This window comes from Hoplias malabaricus, chromosome 10 (genome assembly GCF_029633855.1).
Source record: "Hoplias malabaricus isolate fHopMal1 chromosome 10, fHopMal1.hap1, whole genome shotgun sequence".
Lineage (NCBI taxonomy): Eukaryota > Metazoa > Chordata > Actinopteri > Characiformes > Erythrinidae > Hoplias > Hoplias malabaricus.
This window is the reverse complement of record NC_089809.1, coordinates 38,973,839-38,991,976: the sequence shown is the minus strand read 5'-3', so window position 1 is coordinate 38,991,976 and position 18,138 is coordinate 38,973,839. Positions and strand designations below refer to the sequence as shown.

Sequence of the window (18,138 nt, the reverse complement as noted above, 5' to 3'; positions counted from 1 at the left end):
GTGACTGTGTGAAACTGTCCACAGGTGAGTGTGTGTGTGACTGTGTGAAACTGTCTACACGTGTCTCAGTGACTGAGATTGCGCCCAATAATTCCATGTCGACTCTGGACCTAGTGCAACCCTGAGGAGGATGAAGCACTTACATGAGTTTACAGCAGTTACAACTGAGAACACAGATCCACAACACAATCATTTGGCAACTGAGGAGTTCATTCTGACTCTCAGCTGTCCATCTGTGACTGACACAGGTCTGATTTTATAGAAAGAGTTTTATTAAACCAACAGAGAGCTCAGGACACGTGTTCCCATCATTAACAAACAAACAAACAAACAAACAAAAAACATCCGGGTGAATCAGAGGAGTTCAACCCTAAGATGATCCCAAATTCATCCTCTTAGTCTTAAGTTTAACCAGCATTAGCGTGCTTCAAAGTGGCAGCCACTCGGCGCAGAACGACACGGCCACATTTCCGGCGGTGGATAGACTCTGGCGGTGTTCGGGTTGGACTTCCGAGAAGTCGGAGCCAAGAGCTAACGTCACGGTGAAGAAAGAGCGAAGAAAGAACTGAGAGCGAGTAAACCGAGAGAGAGCCGAGCCGGTCCCAGTTACACATCACGAGGCACTGTTTGACTCATACGCAGGTTTACACGGTAGAGAGAAACTGGACGTGAACACACACACACACAATCATTCACGCGCACACCCACACCCACACACACACACACACACACACACAGGGAGGAAGCCGACCAAGGAAGAGAAGGAAATTCAACATTAAAATAAGAGGAAACCCATTTCATTCTCATCCCACTCTCACAGAAAGTTAAGAATTTCAATCCAAAAGATTCAGTCACTCAATATCTGCTTCAACCGAAAAAAAAATTAAAAATAAAGCCTGTCTCTGATTGGTGGGTTGTGGCCAGTAAGAAAGCGGAGGGGGCGGGGACTGTTCTGCTGAGGCTTTTCGGAGCTGGGGTCGTGTTAGTGACATCGCGGTCGGGGCGGAGCCTGAGGAGGTCGGGACACAGATGGCACAGACGTCAGCGTAGAGTCCTTTCAGTCCCAGCCACAGAAGAGAAAGGGGGAGAGGGGAAAATAAAAAATAAAAATAAAAAATAACGGTGTTGACACATTCCCTCCATCTATCCATCCCTCCACCAACAACGTCTACGAGGGAGAGAATTTTTTGGCTTGTGCTCGGACCCTCTTCTCGTACTCCACTCTGTTCTGACTGAAAACACAACACGGCACACGTTAGAAAACACTCTTCACTGTGTGTGTGTGTGTGTGTGTGTGTGTGTGTGTGTGTGATCTCTCACCAGTAAATGGTATAAGCCTCAGCTTGGGCTGGGTCCTGGATGTTAGGCTCATTTAAAAGCTCCTGGATGCCCAACAGAATCTACAGAAATGAGAAAACACCCACATCACACACAGAAAAAAGCTGGAAAGGTGTTTTAGAGATTACGATTACGTCCTTCAAACCCACACACTGAAGTAAAACCAACTACTACCAATCACAAAGTGTGGTGTGTTCTTGTCTCAACTCAGAAACTGCAGGAAGACCCTGGAAGAGGACGAATAAACGGATTCACTGAGTAGGAGTGGTGATATATTTATCATTTTACTTTAAAACACTGCAACTAAACGCCACACTGACTCCGCCCCAGTCTCCAGAACGACACGGGAGTTCAGCAGGGTTTCCGAAGCTCACTGGGGGAGTTTGAGTCTCGGCTTCAGCTGGATGCTCTCGTTATTAAAAGGGATGTGTTCTTGTAGTCAACAAGTTGATTGCTTTTTAATGTTTTTTTTACGCTTCTGCTGCGAACGTGACCAGCTCTTCAGGTGCCGTCTTCCTGATCATTTGATTGGCCTTCAACCACAACAGCTCTGCTCTGATTGGTCGCCTCACACAGCATCACAGTCTACGTTTCTGACTTGGTGTGGACTACACCATTAATATAAGCGACGTGTGTCTCAGTGTGAAAAGGCCTTAGGGCTGAAAACACGGGATAAAACGAGTCGTTCTGATTCTGACGTCAAGGGCAGAGACTTTAGAACTGCCCCGCCCCCTCGTCTGAGTCTGTCCAATCACAGCGCAGGGCGCCCGTTTGTGAGAGCGCAAAGACGAGGTTAAACGCAGCACAAAACATTTAAGCTGTAGCCCTAGCAGTCTGCCTCAGACATCAGTACACAACTATAAACGCGTAGCCTACGCCACAGGCTCTGCATCGACGTCAACGCAGAAGCTTTTACACTGACGTAAAATGTTTGGTGAAAGCCTGCACCCCCTGAACTGTGATGTCGATGGATGGTGCAGGAATAAAAGTAAGTAACTACAGGACGACACAGTGCACTGCAGTCTACAGAAACACACACACTACCTGTTTAATTGTGATGGCAGGTCTCCAGTCTTTGTCCTCCTCTAGAATGGAGAGACATACAGTTCCTGACGGGTAGACGTTAGGATGAAACAACGGAGGCTCGAATTTACCTGAGAAAAGACGAGAGAAAAGGGGAAACCTATTACCGTCCACTCAGAATTAGTAAAGGCTGCACAAAGCTAGACCTGAGAAAAATATTTAACACACACACACTCAACACAGAGCGACACTGACGTGGTGGTGGTGTGTTAGTGTGTGTTGTGCTGGTGTAGAGTGGATCAGACACAGCAGTGCTGCTGGAGTTTTTAAACCCTGTGTCCACTCTCTGTCCACTCTGTGAGACACTCCTCCCTCGTTGGTCCACCTTGTAGATGTAGAGTCAGAGACAGTAGCTCATCTGTCGCTGCACAGTGTGTGTCGCTCGTCCTCTAGTCCTTCATCAGTGACACAGGACGCTGTCGGCTGGATGTTTTTGGTTGGTGGATTGTTCTCGGTCCAGACACTGAGGGGTTTAAAAACTCCAGCAGCACTGCTGTGTCTGATCCACTCTACACCAGCACAACACACACTAACACACCACCACCACGTCAGTGTCACTGCAGCGCTGAGAATGATCCACCACCACATCACACCTGCTCTGTGGGGGTCCTGAGCGCTGAGGGACAGGGGGAGAGGGGGCTAATGAGGTATGCAGAGCAACATGTGGATTACAGTCTGTAACTGTAGAACAGCTCCCGTGTAGTCAGTGAAGCTGAGAGTTGGGGCAGTAAGTGTAGAAACAACGTTGTTTTAATGTTACGTCTGATCTGTGTATTTAAAACGTACATTTTGGAGGTGATGAGGGATAGTCATCTTTGAAGAGCATCCGTAACTTGAACAGACCTCCCTCCCAAGGAGTCTATAAAAGAGACAGAGGAGGACGTTAGCAGCCAGAGATTTGATAAAAGCACAGGTGTTAGACATTATTTAAGTGACTTAAACAACAGAATCATACCCCCTTCTTCCCTGGAATCGCACATTCCCAGTTCATCAGATTCATCGTTCCATCAACGTTCTTAGTTGGTACAGCAACAAAGCCCTGGAAAAGATCAGTAGAGTGAATCTCACCTCTCAACACGGTTGGAGCCTTTCCTCTTTACTTCCTCATGAACCCGGGGGTCACTCGAGCAGAATTTAACAGGCTCCACATGCTGTTTCCACACGTTCACATTTCAAAACTGTCCACACATTTAAAAGGGATCATACTACAAAATAATCCCTCGTTCAGTGCATGTTCAGATTAATGTGTGGAAATGGAGCCCACCAACCCACACACTGTGAAACAAGTCCCTCCAGTCATTTTTCTGTGTGTTTTCGAAGTCAGAAAACACGGAATGAAACAAGCCGTTCTGATTCTGACGAGTGCAGAGACTTTAGAATGGCCCCGCCCCCTCGTCTGAGTCTGTCCAATCACAGCGCTGGACCCGTGTTTATGTGAGAGCGCAGAGACGAGGTTAAACTCAGCAAAACAGACCCAACGAGCGCGGAGAAATAAGAGCACTGAGTAAAAACGGAGAAGAAAGAGAACAGAGTGAAAACGGCTAAAAACCAGAGCTTCTGCTCCTCGCTCCTCACTGCTGTGCGCTCGGGGTCGGGGTGAACAGCGAGCGGCTCATTATCATTTAAAGGAACAGGTGCTGAAAGCGGGCGTTCTGAACAGGGGCTGTTTACACAGGGGGAGAACACTGCTGTGGGGCTCGTGGGGTTTGGACCAAAGCAGGTCACAGACGTTTCATTAAGAAACAGAACTGTGTTCCACTGTGGAGAAGAGGGAGAGTGTGTCACATATAGTTGCAGATATTAGTACATCCCCAAAAATATGGGGAGACGTACTTTAGCATTAGCTTATATGAGGTTAGTGATGCATCACAGGGAAAATTCTCGGTCGAAACAAAACAAAACTGAAATTCAGGATAAAAATGTGTCTGAAAACTGAAACCAAAACTGAAGGAGAAAAAAAACATTACAGAAGAAATAAGCACTGCATTCTGGCTCCTGTAGGGAACGTGTAGGAGGTGCTAACACACACACACCAGCTGAGAACCTGTATTAATAAAAACACTTACTGAAATATAGGGCCACACGTAGATAATGACAAATGTACGGCTGATAAATAACCTACAGAAGCCAAGAGAAGGTTTAACCTAAGATACTTCAAAAGGGCTTTTGTAAAAGATATAGTTTTAAACGTATGATGTGGACATCACTTAAAGTCTAATAGACTGTGATGGTTTAAACCCTGGAGCAGCACCAACTCAAGGTGTTGATCCTTTAAAATCTAGCCTCGATTACTCTGGGCTTTAACTGCAATGTTTATATTGTATAAAAAAAGTATTAAGCAGTGTTCTCCCCCTGTGTAAACAGCCCCTGTTCAGAACGCCCGCTTTCAGCACCTGTTCCTTTAAATGATAATGAGCCGCTCGCTGTTCACCCCGACCCCGAGCGCACAGCAGTGAGGAGCGAGGAGCAGAAGCTCTGTTTTTTAGCTGTTTTTGCTCTGTGCTCTTATTTCTCCGCACTCGTTGTGTGTTTGGCCTGGCACCAAACAAACCCATGGCTTGGTACTGCTCCATGTCCAGGTGGTTGTGAACCTCTGCGCTGAGCTGAGCTAATTAACTGAACAACACGGTGTACAACTACATACACCAGACATACAACCATCCTGCAGCTAGCATTTTGTTTTAAGGTTATCACATAAAAATCAGGAAAAAAATGAGTCTGTCATAAGAGAGAGACAACAGGCGGATACTCACAAAGGGATGGTCTTTCCTCCATGCTTTACGTTCTTGTGCAAGTCTACTGAGGGCAATGCCAGACATGACTGCTGATCCTATGAAGAAGACAATAACTGCTCTTCAAATAATCTTGTTACTTTTTTCTTTTTGTTTCTAAACATCAAAGACTTGTGTTTGAAGAAAGTGAAAATATCCTCTGATTATATTCATTATTAACTTTTTTACCCTTCATCATCTGTGAACATCTGTATCATCTCTAAGTAAATCAAGAAACGCCACAGGAAAATCTGGAGGAGGTGCACAAGAGCCAAAATTCACCGTGCTCAATGCCAAGTGTGGGACAGACGTTTTTAAAGCTCTCCCGCACTGGGCTGTGGAGCAGCAGGAGATTATTTAGGTGGGAACTCTCTCTAAATTCAGGAGAGCGTTAACGGCGTGAAAGTAAACGCAGAGGGAAAGTGCTACAAAACTAAACAGCTCGAGTTACACATGAGTTTCTGTGGTGATTCAAACAGTGAATAAACACTTACAATTTACACTTCAGTCGCGTACAAACAAGTCGTTTTTCTCCTTAAACAGGTGGAGATTCTGAACATAAACACACCAGAGAGAACTGCAGTTCTCCACAATCGTAGAGGGCTGGTCACGGCGTGGCTCACAGCGCTAATCTGTACAGCACTGAAAGACTGTGGAAGGAAAGAGATATCGCTGAATATGAAGAGATATGAGCCACCTTCACTTTTGATGTGATGTCTATAGTTTCAATCTTTTTCTTTCAACGCTTGAAGAATTACACTGAACATTCGGACTCTTTTCTTGCCCGAGTGCACTCTCCACCATCAGATAAATCAGTTTGAGAAAGAGGAAGCACAACGGCACAACCCACATTACACATTTCATGCAAATAATTAATTTCTACCAGAGAGGTCGCTAATTCCCCAAACGTACATAGGTCAGGTTTAAACACTTACTGAGAGTATTCAGGCTGAAGGGTGAGCTTTAGTCGCCCTGAAACATTTTTTAAATTTTGAATAAGCCTCTTAAAGATGTACTTAGTGTTTTTATTTTATTTAAAGTAGAATAATTTAAAACAAACATAAGAAAAACAGTTATGAACTGTAAAGGTTAATGCAGCAGAAGCATTAAAAAAACAGAACAGATGTCTATGCTTTTGTGGTTTGCTGCTTGTCCAATAGAGGGCACCATTAACGCACTACAGATTTGAGATGTGAGACATCTGGTGGCTAGATAGGTGAACTACAACAACACATATTGGTACTCTGGAGAAACCACTTAGAGTGCCTTTAATCAGATAACTTCCGCCCAAAAGTGAAGCCTGTCCGTTAAGAAAAGAAACAGCATTTCTAAGACAGTCGACACCTGGTTTAAGTTCTCTGGCTAATTTAGAAACCCTGCTTTGTTTTACTTCTCTCTAGATTTCTCAGTTATACCCAGACAAGCCCAAAGTTGAGGGCTGTCAACTAGGAATATCTCCCGGTTTTAAAACCTTTTGATTTACAAGTTTTCTTTACAAAAGAAGCTCAAACTCCATAAATGTAATCAGTTGAAACACCCACAAGTGTCAAGTCCCAAATGGGGGGACATTTCAGTCCCTAAACACCACGGAACAATAAATACGATGCGGATAGACTCGTTTAACAGTGGCTCGGACTTCACTGTGTCACTGAGGGACCCAACCTCGTCCAGAACCTCTTCACGCGACGCTGGAACGGCATTCGCCACCGCGCGGGACAAAGGAACCGAGTTCTGACGCCGGCGGTCGCGCGTTCACGCGGCTCAAGCACGAGCGTGTAACCGGAGGGAAAAGAGAGTGAAACAAAAACAAGAATCACTATTCGGTTCGTTTTAAAAGGAACCGACAGAACCTGGATCGGCCGTGGAGCCGCTTACCGCTGCGAGTGTTTCCAGACTGTTCTTTTAGAACCGCGCCAGACTCGGGACAAATCCACTTAGCTTAAAAAAAAAAAAAATAAAATAAACCCGGCCAAGTTTCTTCTCCCTCCCGAAAAAGGCATCAGTGAGGAGGAGTCGACTCCCAGAGAGTCGGTTCTTCGGACCCAAAAAGGTCAGTGAGTCGGAGTTGACTCTTGACCAGTGATTCAGAGACTCGGACCGATTGGAGTCGACTCAGGCCAAATTTCGAGCAGGTTCGTTGACACGAGTTTTAAAAATAAGGTCCTGGAACAAACTGTGTGTTTGTATATATATATAAACACACACACACACACACAGTTTATATATATATATAATTTATGTATATACATACAGACTCCACTGTAAATGGATGGATCGGCCCAGTACTTAGATAGGCGTCCTCCTATGGCACTTTTCCACTGTATGGTACTCTACTCAACTCTACTTGCTTAGTACCCGGTTGGTTTTCCCCTATAAGTATCCCCCAAGAAATGTTGCCAATGATGCTGCAAAAACATTGTCTCTAAGGGGAACAGTGGGCTTTGGAAACCACAACAATGGCGGTGGTAACGTTAAGCGGTGTTTACTCATGGTGTATCGGCGTGTTGTTGTTGTTTGGGACTGAACACAGCTCCGTCATCAGTTCAGACAGATCAGTAGAGTTTGTTCCTTCCTTGTTGCAGCGTCCAGCTCTCGCTGGATTCTTTCGTCGGCCACCGATCCGAGGAGCGTTTGAACCTCTTCAAAAGACCACGGCGTCATTTTACAAATAAGCAGAGCAGCTCTGAGTTGAGTAGAGTAGGGACCATGCAGTGGAAGAGCACCTCTAGGAAAGCTTTGATGGTGGGTCTAACTGGGGGTGATGTCCCTGTGGCCTGTGTGGATCCCAATGCCTGTTAAGTGACAGGGACAATGTACCGTACTGTTGTCTTCAGATGACATGTAAAACCAACTGAGGTAAAACTGAAGTCTTTAACGAACTGTGGGGGCAGTTTCTAGAATGACCCTGATGTCTGGCTGAATCTACCCCTATGATCAGTTCTGGTCTCCTGATTGTCTCCATCTTAAATAAACTGCCTCTCGTCATCTCTCTACCTAATAACTGGTATGTGGTGATGTGGTGAGGATTGGCTGCTGTACATTGGTGGAAAAATTAGAATCAGAATCACTTCATTGGCCAAAGTTCTGCAGACAGAGGAATTTGTTCTCTGCATTTAACCCAACCTGTGCAGTGAAACACACATTTACACACACCAGTGAACACTAGGGGGCAGTGAGCACACACGCCTGGAGCCTGTGTGACTACCTTCTACTAGTCACCATGAAGGCCAAGTAAAAACCAAACAAGGGCCTCATTTCACCAGAAGTCACTGGACACTTTTGGGTCATACCAAATTGTTATGGCCAGCACAGCCATATCTTCGCCAGAAGTGGGTCAGACCTGATGTGTGAAGTGTGATCAAAAGAGCTTTTTTAACATGTGGGTTACATGTGGTTTGCAGCACCAGAGGTGGGTCAGCAGAGCCACAGTGTTGTCAGAAGTGACCCTAATCTGCATGTTATTTTGGAACAAATGTGGCAATATTTACACATATGTATCTTTATCATCTCTAAAAGTGTATAAATCGCGTGTAAAGTGGTTTAATCCTGACTCTGTATTTGTGGGTAAGGCACTGTCCTGCTTTTAAACAGAGAAGAATCATTTATACAAGCTTTGGTTAAAATGAATCTGTGACTAGGAATCGATTCCTTATATTCTTTTTTTTTTAAACAAAGAGTCGACTCCAGAGAACCAGTGATTCATGAATCACTGGGAGGCAGGAGTACTGTTCTGAACCGGACTAAATTAGGACCCCTGCTACTGCGCTGCAATCGCCTGAGAGCAACACCGACACTAACGCACTTTCTCTCACGTTGCGGTCAGTAATCAATGCGCTTACACATGTGTCTAAATCATTGGGTGGTTAGGAAAGTGACGACGAAGCGCGCATGAGTTTAATTCGTCGTTCTTTCATTATTTATTTTATACAGACATTGTGGACAGGCATTTGTTTAGACAGCCCAATCTCTCTCTCCCTCTCTCTCCATTTTTATTTCCCACACACACACTCTATAATATTGTTTTAATGTTTTAAACGTTATACTTCTCCTTTGTTGAAAAGATAAACACCCCACTGCCTGAAACACTTGGTCCGTTGGCATGTAGAGGAAAACCGTGTTATCACTATGGCAACACTAATTACAGAGAGAGTCGCCAGAGGGCGACAGAGTGCTTTAGGACTGATGGATGAAACCATTCACCAAGAAAAAGGGGTGTTTCTCTCAATTCATACTGCGTAGTTTCTATATTGGAAACATCATCTATACTTTATATGGTGACCAGGTTTATCCAGAGTACAGGACCCAGTGTAGGGAAATGAATATGAGCAAAAATAAATTAAAATAATGAGTTTTTCATTTCTGCTTGTGGCTGATTATGTATTGGGCTGCAGATATTAACCAGAACCGGACATTTTTAACACTAATAGCGCCATATATTTTAAACGGAAGAACTTATTCCGATACTTATTCTTATACTTGACCCATTTCACGATTTAATTAGAAACATGGTCAAGGAAAGCGGTAACCTATGCTGAGAGTTCTGTGCACATTGAGGACATGGGTGTCCAGAGGGTGTTCTCAGGCTAATGTAAGGAAGTTTGTAAAACTGCAGCAGAACTGTGACGTTTATGTGACACATATGTTATCTTTTTGTTAGGTATGAAGAAACAAAATATCAAATATTTAATGAAAAATTAAATATATCTGATTCTAATATTCTCTGTATTTCTGTTGTGATTCATTGGACAAAAAGAAAAAACATAAAGTCGACATTCTCTGGTTGAAAACAAACAAAATAGGGAAATGGGTAGTTCTCCATTTATCTATTGCAGAAATTGAAGTGAAAAACTAATTAACGAAAAGTATCCGGACCCATGAGTCAAAGGTCTGTGTATCTTTAGTAATATCATTTAAAATGTGGAAAGGGTTCGAAACCTGTTTATCTCTTGTAGGATTTAGAAACGGAGAACAGGTAATGGAGGTGGGGACTGTCTGTGAGGAGTGTGGTGTGTTCTCTCTGCGTCTGCGTGGGTTTCATCCGGGTGACTGTCTGTGAGGAGTGTGGTGTGTTCTCCCTGTGTCTGCGTGGGTTTCCTCCGGGTGACTGTCTGTGAGGAGTGTGGTGTGTTCTCTCTGTGTCTGCGTGGGTTTCCTCTGGGTGACTGTCTGTGAGGAGTGTGGTGTGTTCTCTCTGTGTCTGCATGGGTTTCCTCTGGGTGACTGTCTGTGAGGAGTGTGGTGTGTTCTCCCTGTGTCTGCATGGGTTTCATCCGGGTGCTCCAGTTTCCTCCCACAGTCCAAAAACATGTTGGTAGGTAGATTGGTCACTCAAGTGTCCGTAGGTTTGAGTGAATGTGACTGGTGCCCCCTCCAGGGTGTGTTCTTGCCTTGCACCCAGCGATTCACCCACTGCGACCCTAAACTGGACAAGCGCTTACAGACATTGAATGGTTCGCTCTTTTTGTTGAAATACACTGCATCATTTTCTCCTTATTGTTCACTGGAAGGCTGGGGCTACAGAGCCACTAAATGGACATAGGGTAAAAAGACAAACCACAAAAGTGAAATCACTTGGGTTTTTTTTTCTCCCAAATGAATATTTACATTGAGAAAAAAAACCAAACTTTTTTTCTGGCTTCACTTTTGGCAAATCACATTTCTGCTGTGATTTATCTTTTCTCAAGGATGTATTTTTTGAAGCTGGCTGCTGAAAGAACAAGCTCATTTAGCCATCTCAGGATAACGAGGCTAATCAGTTATTGCTAATACTAGCGTAGTGTGGCATTTGCAGATTCAGTGAGCGTTGGTTCTCAGGCAGTTTGTTGTTGGTCTTCACACAGACAAAAGTATACATTATAAACATAAGTCAGGACTCCAGGACATGGACACGCGACTGTTCTGATAAAAACATGACGTCAGGTCACTGTGCTATTAGTTTTATTTGTATATTTTACAAATGACTAGTAAATCAGTGCAAAGGAATATTCTTTTGATTGTCATTTTCAGAACAAAATACCTTCGAAATAGTAACTTTAAAGAAACACTAGGTAGTATTTTTATGTTTAAACTACAGCTTCAAAGTCATTGTGATGCTCCACGGAGCTGTAATAGGGAGAATAATACCCTCTGTTGTTGCTACATTAGAAACTGCACTATGTAATGTACAGTATTACAGGTCAAAGATTGAAGCTGTAAATTTAAGGTGCAAATACAACCTATTGTTGCTTTAAAGGACTTCTACTTACTACATCTGTGACTCTGAGGACAGCAGTGGTTTAAGGGCGTTAAGCAGTAACAGGAATGGGACGTCTTTAAAGGAGTCCTACATCCTATAATTAGAATTAAACACAGTCTCCAAAACCTTGGCGTCTCAGAACAGCCTTAACATCCATTGGGGGTCATCTGCGCAAAAGATTTGGAAACACACTGCTGAAAAACAAGCACGGTTAAGGCTTAATTCCCACGGGGAACAGCTCTAATCAGACAAAGAAACACACACAGGCCGAGAGGGATTTGTTAAAAACATGTTTATAGCATAACAGTCAGTGCACAGTGTGTGTAAGAGTGACAGCTCCTATAAATGTGCTGTGTCATCCATATTGGGGGGGGGGGGGGGGGGGGCAGTCTCATGAGTCAGCAGAAACTTAAACCCATCACGTTCTTGTAAATACAGATCAATTCAAAAGGAGTACACGGTTAGTTTATGGGAAACACAGATGATCAAAGGCAAATCTAAAGTGGTGAATCATCACTATCTGCTGTGAGTGAACACTAACACAGAGATCAAACAGATGACCTCCCTCCTTCATTTCCATTTTATCGCTTACGTCGCTCTACGATTAAAATACAAAGGTTTAATAAAGAAAAAATCAAACATTTTTACAATGTAAACGAATAACAACATGAATACACTTTTGAACAGAAAGATTACAACAACCTCCTTGTTTCTTCACTCACTGTGTACTCTCAGCTCCACTGACCTCACAGGAGCACCCTGTAGTCCATCTGTTGCTCTGCATACTTCACTAGCCCTTTTCCCCCCTGTTCTTCAGCGCTCAGGACCCCCACAGAGCAGGTGTGATGTGGTGGTGGATCATTCTCAGCGCTGCAGTGACACTGACGTGGTGGTGGTGTGTTAGTGTGTGTTGTGCTGGTGTAGAGTGGATCAGACACAGCAGTGCTGCTGGAGTTTTTAAACCCCTCAGTGTCTGGACTGAGAACAGTCCACCGACCAAAAACATCCAGCCGACAGCGTCCTGTGTCACTGATGAAGGACTAGAGGACGAGCGACACACACTGTGCAGCTACAGATGAGCTACTGTCTCTGACTCTACATCTACAAGGTGGACCAACGAGGGAGGAGTGTCTCACAGAGTGGACAGAGAGTGGACACAGGGTTTAAAAACTCCAGCAGCACTGCTGTGTCTGATCCACTCTACACCAGCACAACACACACTAACACACCACCACCACGTCAGTGTCACTGCAGCGCTGAGAATGATCCACCACCACATCACACCTGCTCTGTGGGGGTCCTGAGCGCTGGAGAATAAGGTGGAAGGGGGGGGTAACAACAGGGCCAGAGCAAACGATGGACTACAGTCTGTAATTGTATAAGTACAGAGTGATCTGTGTGGATAGTGAGTGTAGAAAAACAGGAGGTGTCTGACAGGTGTATATAGTAAATGTATTATTATTATGAATATTATTATTTTTGCAGAAGGAACTACCACATTTCTGGAATCATGAGAAAGTACCGGTTAAGCACTGGAGGACAGGATATAGTGCAAACATAAGGCAACCATCCAATCCACAGACTGATGTCCACCTCCAAATCCTACTGAGGCTTTCTGGCTCTGTTTAAAGACAGAAGTGGAATGCAGTTGAATCAGGTCTCACAGATCACTCCCTGATTCCTACGTTGATTTAAAGACGTCTCTGCATAATACGTATAATTTTGTGAAATGCTTTCATGGCATTCACACTGGGTTTGACTGGATGAATAAAGTGGGACAGCAGCTAAGCTACAGAAGGCTGGATTATGGCCTACGGGAACAGATTGGCTACAGAGAGGACTGATTGTGTTTGCTTCTTCCACGTTTGGATCAGATCCCTGAGATTAAGATCAGGCATGTTCCCTTATTCTACAGAGTAGAGGTTAAGTGGAATATATTATTGTGTAAAGGTTTTGCACAGTGATCTAATAACCGTCTCCTTCACTTTACCCTGTAGATATTCTTCCCTTAAATAAAGGTTTGTGCCGCACTGTGTGTTCTATAAACGCTGTGGTCACACTAGACTCCAGTCCACCTCACGCTTATGCACCATTTCAAAAACAGATGGACCCACAGGACTGCTGTAAAAAGCCCCGCCCCTTCGGGTCACTGAGGCTACAGCAGCAGCACTGTAGGTGGAGGAGGCTAATTCACGTCTCAATCTAAAACTTGTGATGTTTCACTTGAGGAATGTATTAAAGGGGGCGTCTGATTGTGGGGCATCTCTCTGGTTTGTTTACATTCAGAAGATCCCCATCTTTTAAGGTGGAATGGTATTTTTGGTTCGGGCGTCTGGTCCGGATGCCTCCTGGTGAGGTGTTTGGGGCGTGTCCAATGGGGAGGAGGCCCCGGGGAAGACCCAGAACACGCTGGAGAGACTACATGTCTAGACTGGCCTAGGAACGCCTCGGTATCCTCCCGGAGGAGCTGGAAGCAGTGGCTGGGGAGAGGGAGGTCTGGGTTTCTTTAATCAGACTGCTTCCCCTGCAACCCAGACCCGGATAAGCGGTGGAAAATGGATGGACGAATGGTATTTGTTTTTTTTTGGGGGGGGGGTGACATATATTGTTTATACATGGTGGAATGTAACTAAGTGTAATTTAAGTTTTCATTCACTGTTTGAAGACTGTTTGAACTGTTTAGTTTTGTAGCACTTTCGCTCTGCGTTTACTTTCATGCAGTTAGCGCTCTCCTGAATTTGGAAACATTTCACCCTTAAGTAATCTGAAACAACACAATTAATCAGTGTAATCCACCTATGGAGCACGAATAGAGCAACATCCTCATGTCTTTTCATGCTTTTCCACATTTGGAGAGTCTCCGTTGTCTAAAAACATCCAGATGCCTAGCATACCAGACTGAGACACTTTGTTTTTTTGTTTGTTTGTTTGTTTACAGATACTGGGGCTTCGTAAACACATTAGACCAGTTTCCAGCGCAAACCGACTGCAGAGCAGCAAACGAACAAAAAACATCCTCAGAAGTGCCACGTTTAATTCTGGATGTAAAATGGAATCTGGAATAAAATTAATAGGATTTAATTTATTCATTCATTGTATGTGGGTCCAGAGTTCACACAGAAGTAACTGGGCACAAGGCAGGAACACACCCTGGATGGGGCACCACTTCATCACAGGGCATCACACACTCACCCAGTCACTCACACACACTTACACATAGCTACGGACACTTTTGAGTCCCCGGACAACCTACCAATGTGTGTTTTTTTTTTTTTTGGACTGTGCGAAGAAAATGGAGCACTTGGAGGAAACCCATGCAGACACAGGGAGAACACACCACACTCCTCACAGACAGTCACCCGGAGGAAACCCATGCCGACACAGAGAGAACACACCACGCTCTTCACAGACAGTCACCCGGAGGAAACCCACGCAGACACAGGGAGAACACACCACACTCCTCACAGACAGTCACCCGGAGGAAACCCACGCAGACACAGGGAGAACACACCACACTCGTCACAGACAGTCACCCGGAGGAAACCCATGCAGACACAGGGAAAACACACCACACTCCTCACAGACACTCCTCAAACCCACAACCCCAGGACCCTGCAGCTGTGTGACAGTGCCACCACCTGCTGTACCACTGTGCTGCATAAACTAAGAGGATTCTGCTCATGAAATTTCACTGAGTAAAATCTAGTGTGACCACAGCTTTGGAGGAGGCACGATATCTTAGTTATGCTTGTTTTAAAGGTCTGTCAAACCTACAAGCATGTCTCTAGGACACTGACGCCACAAGGCAAGGTCAGAATCACTGTGCAGGGCTGTTAAATGTCTGAATGAATTTGTTGCATATAGAGACTCGGCTATGGTAGACCAGCTCATTGCTGTCGTGCTCGTGGGTGTTGCCGTGTGTTCATCATGCGATCTGGGTGCTGTCGGAGGTTTGGAGGGTCATATCCGTGGCCATGCATCATGTTCCGCACATACTCGTGGAATGTTCCGGTTGGTTGGCTGATATGTTCGAGGGCTTGGGGGTTGTGGATGCTCATATCCTCGACCCTCGCTCCTGAAGAAGCTGAGATAAACAACCGTCAATTAAAAATCAAACCAGAAACACAGACCTTCATGCGACAATGGAACACTAGGTAGCGTAGGTACCCCAAGTTCCGGCCACTTTAATTACAATATTAGAAATCTTAGCTAACTGTAAATAAATAGAAGTGCTTTACTCACTCAAATCAACATTTTTCAGGAGTCAAATGTGTGTAGATTAATGTCCAAGACTTGCTTGTCTTTGAAAGAAAATATGTTTTTAGATAAAAACGCTTTCGTTTAAGTAGGTGCCAATACTGCTAAGATTATTAGCACCTCCCCTGCTTGTGACAGTCAAAGGAGACAGTTGCTACCACATTCAGTGGTTTTGAGAGGTTCACAATGAGAATACGTTTGTCCTGTGTTGGTATCCGTACTAACTTTTACACTGAGGGAAATATCTGTCACGAAATGGAAATGTGTTGTGTTCCACATGCAGTTTGCACACAAAGAATTACAACACTGTTAGAGACACTTAAATATTGTTTAGATGTGTGATTTCTTGAAAAACTGATGTTTAAATGCCCTACTAAGGCTTGAACTTACGTTTTATTGTTTTACCCAATGCGATTGGCGAAGAGAGAGAGTGGAATTGCACCATATACAGCAGTGGCCGGAATTAGGGGAAAGACTGATAATGCACAAGGAGGAAAACAACAGCCTTGGAAAACTAGGCTAGAGACTATTATCAAAGCTTCAACTAATGATTAGTAGAAAAGTTTCATTAACCCTCGTCACAGAAGCTCCGCCCACACATTCAGTGTGTTAATCTGGCCTCACCGTCAGGATTCTGCCAGATGCTTTCTGATTGGCTCTCTGCAGCAGTAGGCATAAGTTCGTGATGGTACTAACCCATCATTTTTGAGTGACAGAGAAAAACAACAACAACACACAATTACACAAAATCTGTTGGTAAGTTATAGCTGTTAAATCTGAGAAGGAATCTTTCTGCTTCGGTTTCTTCCTCTTTCAAATTCGGACACTGCTCTGTGGGAGTCCTGTGGGGGTCCTGGCCATTTCAGAGCAGGGTGAAATGAAGCTAACAAAGTATGCACAGCAACAGAGTGACCGTTGTGAGCAGAGGCGTTGAAAGGATAAACAGCGAGTGTAGAATCAGGAGGTGGTCCTAATGTTATAACTGATCAGTGCATATGGAAAATGTAATAGAAATAAAAGAAACAGTTTCATATAAATATTTAAACACACACACACACACACACACACACCTTACCTTGGCTTTCTCACTTGTCTGGCTGTTGTTTCCATACGACTGGTTGTGAAGCTCCTTGGAGACAACACACAGAAACTCTGCCTGGTCCTCGCTACCATAGTTATACGAGGAGCCAATGCTGACCAGCTACACACACACACACACACACAAACACACACACACAGTTAGATAAGAGCAACTTAAATCTGTTTCATTGTCTGACCATCACTTTCACAGAATTGTTCTGTGGGAAAAATATAAAACAGAAAATAACACAACGGCACCAACACAAGACGTTTGTTTTCATGCGTTGTGGGGATACTGTTATAGACCTCCATTCATTTTACTGAGATTTGCCTAAAACACACCTCAATCATCACTTTACAAAAGCCTTAAAACATTTCTTTGACTTAAAGGTTTATTTACATTGTGGGGACCACAATCTGGAACACGTTTCCCCACAATATTAGTGTGTAAACAGGTTTTGGTCCCCATGAGTAAACCCAAGGCTCTCTCTCACACACACACACACAGCTGTGTAATAAAGGCAACATGCTTGGACATGCCCGGATAGCGTGACTGAGGCACTAGCGGTGAAAAGAATATGAAACACACTTGTGTATAAACCCATGCAGCCCTGAGCAAAAGTCAGAGACCACTACATTATTTAATTCCCAGCCGTTAAACACAACCGATTCCTCTTTCAGTGAGAAATAAACTGAAAACACCTTAAACAGAAAGCTGCACTGAAGCCTCAATAACCCTCTCTCTCCTATATAAACAACTATATACTATATTTCAGCATTTACTGTATCTTTTAGGCCCCGTTCACACTGCGACCCTTTACTCAAACCATATTCAGAGGCCATTTTGAAATGGTTTGAACGCCATAGATCAGGCTGCTTCTCGTAAATAAACACTTTCAAGTGCTAAACTCAAGTGCTAAAAATTAAATAAAAGGAAAATCAGTAGCCACAGTTTAGCAATCCATGCTCTACGTTGATAAACTACGCTCAAATTACAAATCTATGTGTACAGCTGGGTCTCAGTGCAGCTTCTGCCTGAGCTGGGAGAGGAGGTGCTGGAATGCATTGTACATTAAGATGTTTTAAGCTTTGACTTTGGTGTAACTGATATTGAAAGTGCTTTCTCCATATTTACAACTCAATGTTTAAGCTTAGTATGTGTGAGGAGTGTGGTGTGTTCTCCCTGTGTCTGTTTGGGTTTCCTCCGGGTGACTGTCTGTGAGGAGTGTGGTGTGTTCTCCCTGTGTCTGCGTGGGTTTCCTCCGGGTGACTGTCTGTGAGGAATTTGGTGTGTTCTCCCTGTGTCTGTGTGGGTTTCCTCCGGGTGACTGTCTGTGAGGAGTGTGGTGTGTTCTCCCTGTGTCTGCGTGGGTT

At 44.2% G+C, this 18,138-nt stretch overlaps 2 protein-coding genes across 10 annotated transcripts in view; both read right to left on the bottom strand.

Moving 5' to 3' along the window:
* Positions 1–273: 273 nt before the first annotated feature.
* ube2ib (ubiquitin-conjugating enzyme E2Ib) lies at positions 274–7,216 on the bottom strand. Of its 8 annotated transcripts, none has more exons than XM_066682740.1 (8): positions 7,068–7,201; positions 5,761–5,842; positions 5,175–5,251; positions 3,377–3,460; positions 3,208–3,280; positions 2,383–2,492; positions 1,321–1,400; positions 274–1,232 (listed from the first exon to the last, which is right to left on the bottom strand). In XM_066682740.1, the coding sequence occupies exons 3-8, from the start codon at positions 5,238–5,240 to the stop codon at positions 1,169–1,171; spliced, it is 477 nt and encodes a 158-aa protein (XP_066538837.1). In that variant the 5' UTR covers positions 5,241–5,251; positions 5,761–5,842; positions 7,068–7,201; the 3' UTR covers positions 274–1,168. The 8 variants fall into 8 exon arrangements, with proteins under 8 accessions (XP_066538837.1, XP_066538832.1, XP_066538834.1 ...); XM_066682735.1 differs by having other exon boundaries at positions 5,687–5,842; positions 7,068–7,200; XM_066682737.1 differs by lacking the exon at positions 7,068–7,201 and adding an exon at positions 6,734–7,017.
* Positions 7,217–12,329: 5,113 nt separating this feature from the next.
* The window catches only part of kctd5b (potassium channel tetramerization domain containing 5b), a 19,609-nt gene continuing 13,800 nt past the window's right edge, over positions 12,330–18,138 (bottom strand). For both annotated transcript variants that reach the window (XM_066683494.1, XM_066683495.1), the window contains 2 exons: positions 16,760–16,885; positions 12,330–15,511 (listed from right to left, as the gene is read on the bottom strand). In XM_066683494.1, the coding sequence (XP_066539591.1) occupies positions 15,482–15,511; positions 16,760–16,885 (156 nt within the window). In that variant the 3' untranslated portion in view covers positions 12,330–15,481. The remainder of the gene's footprint in view (positions 15,512–16,759; positions 16,886–18,138) is intronic.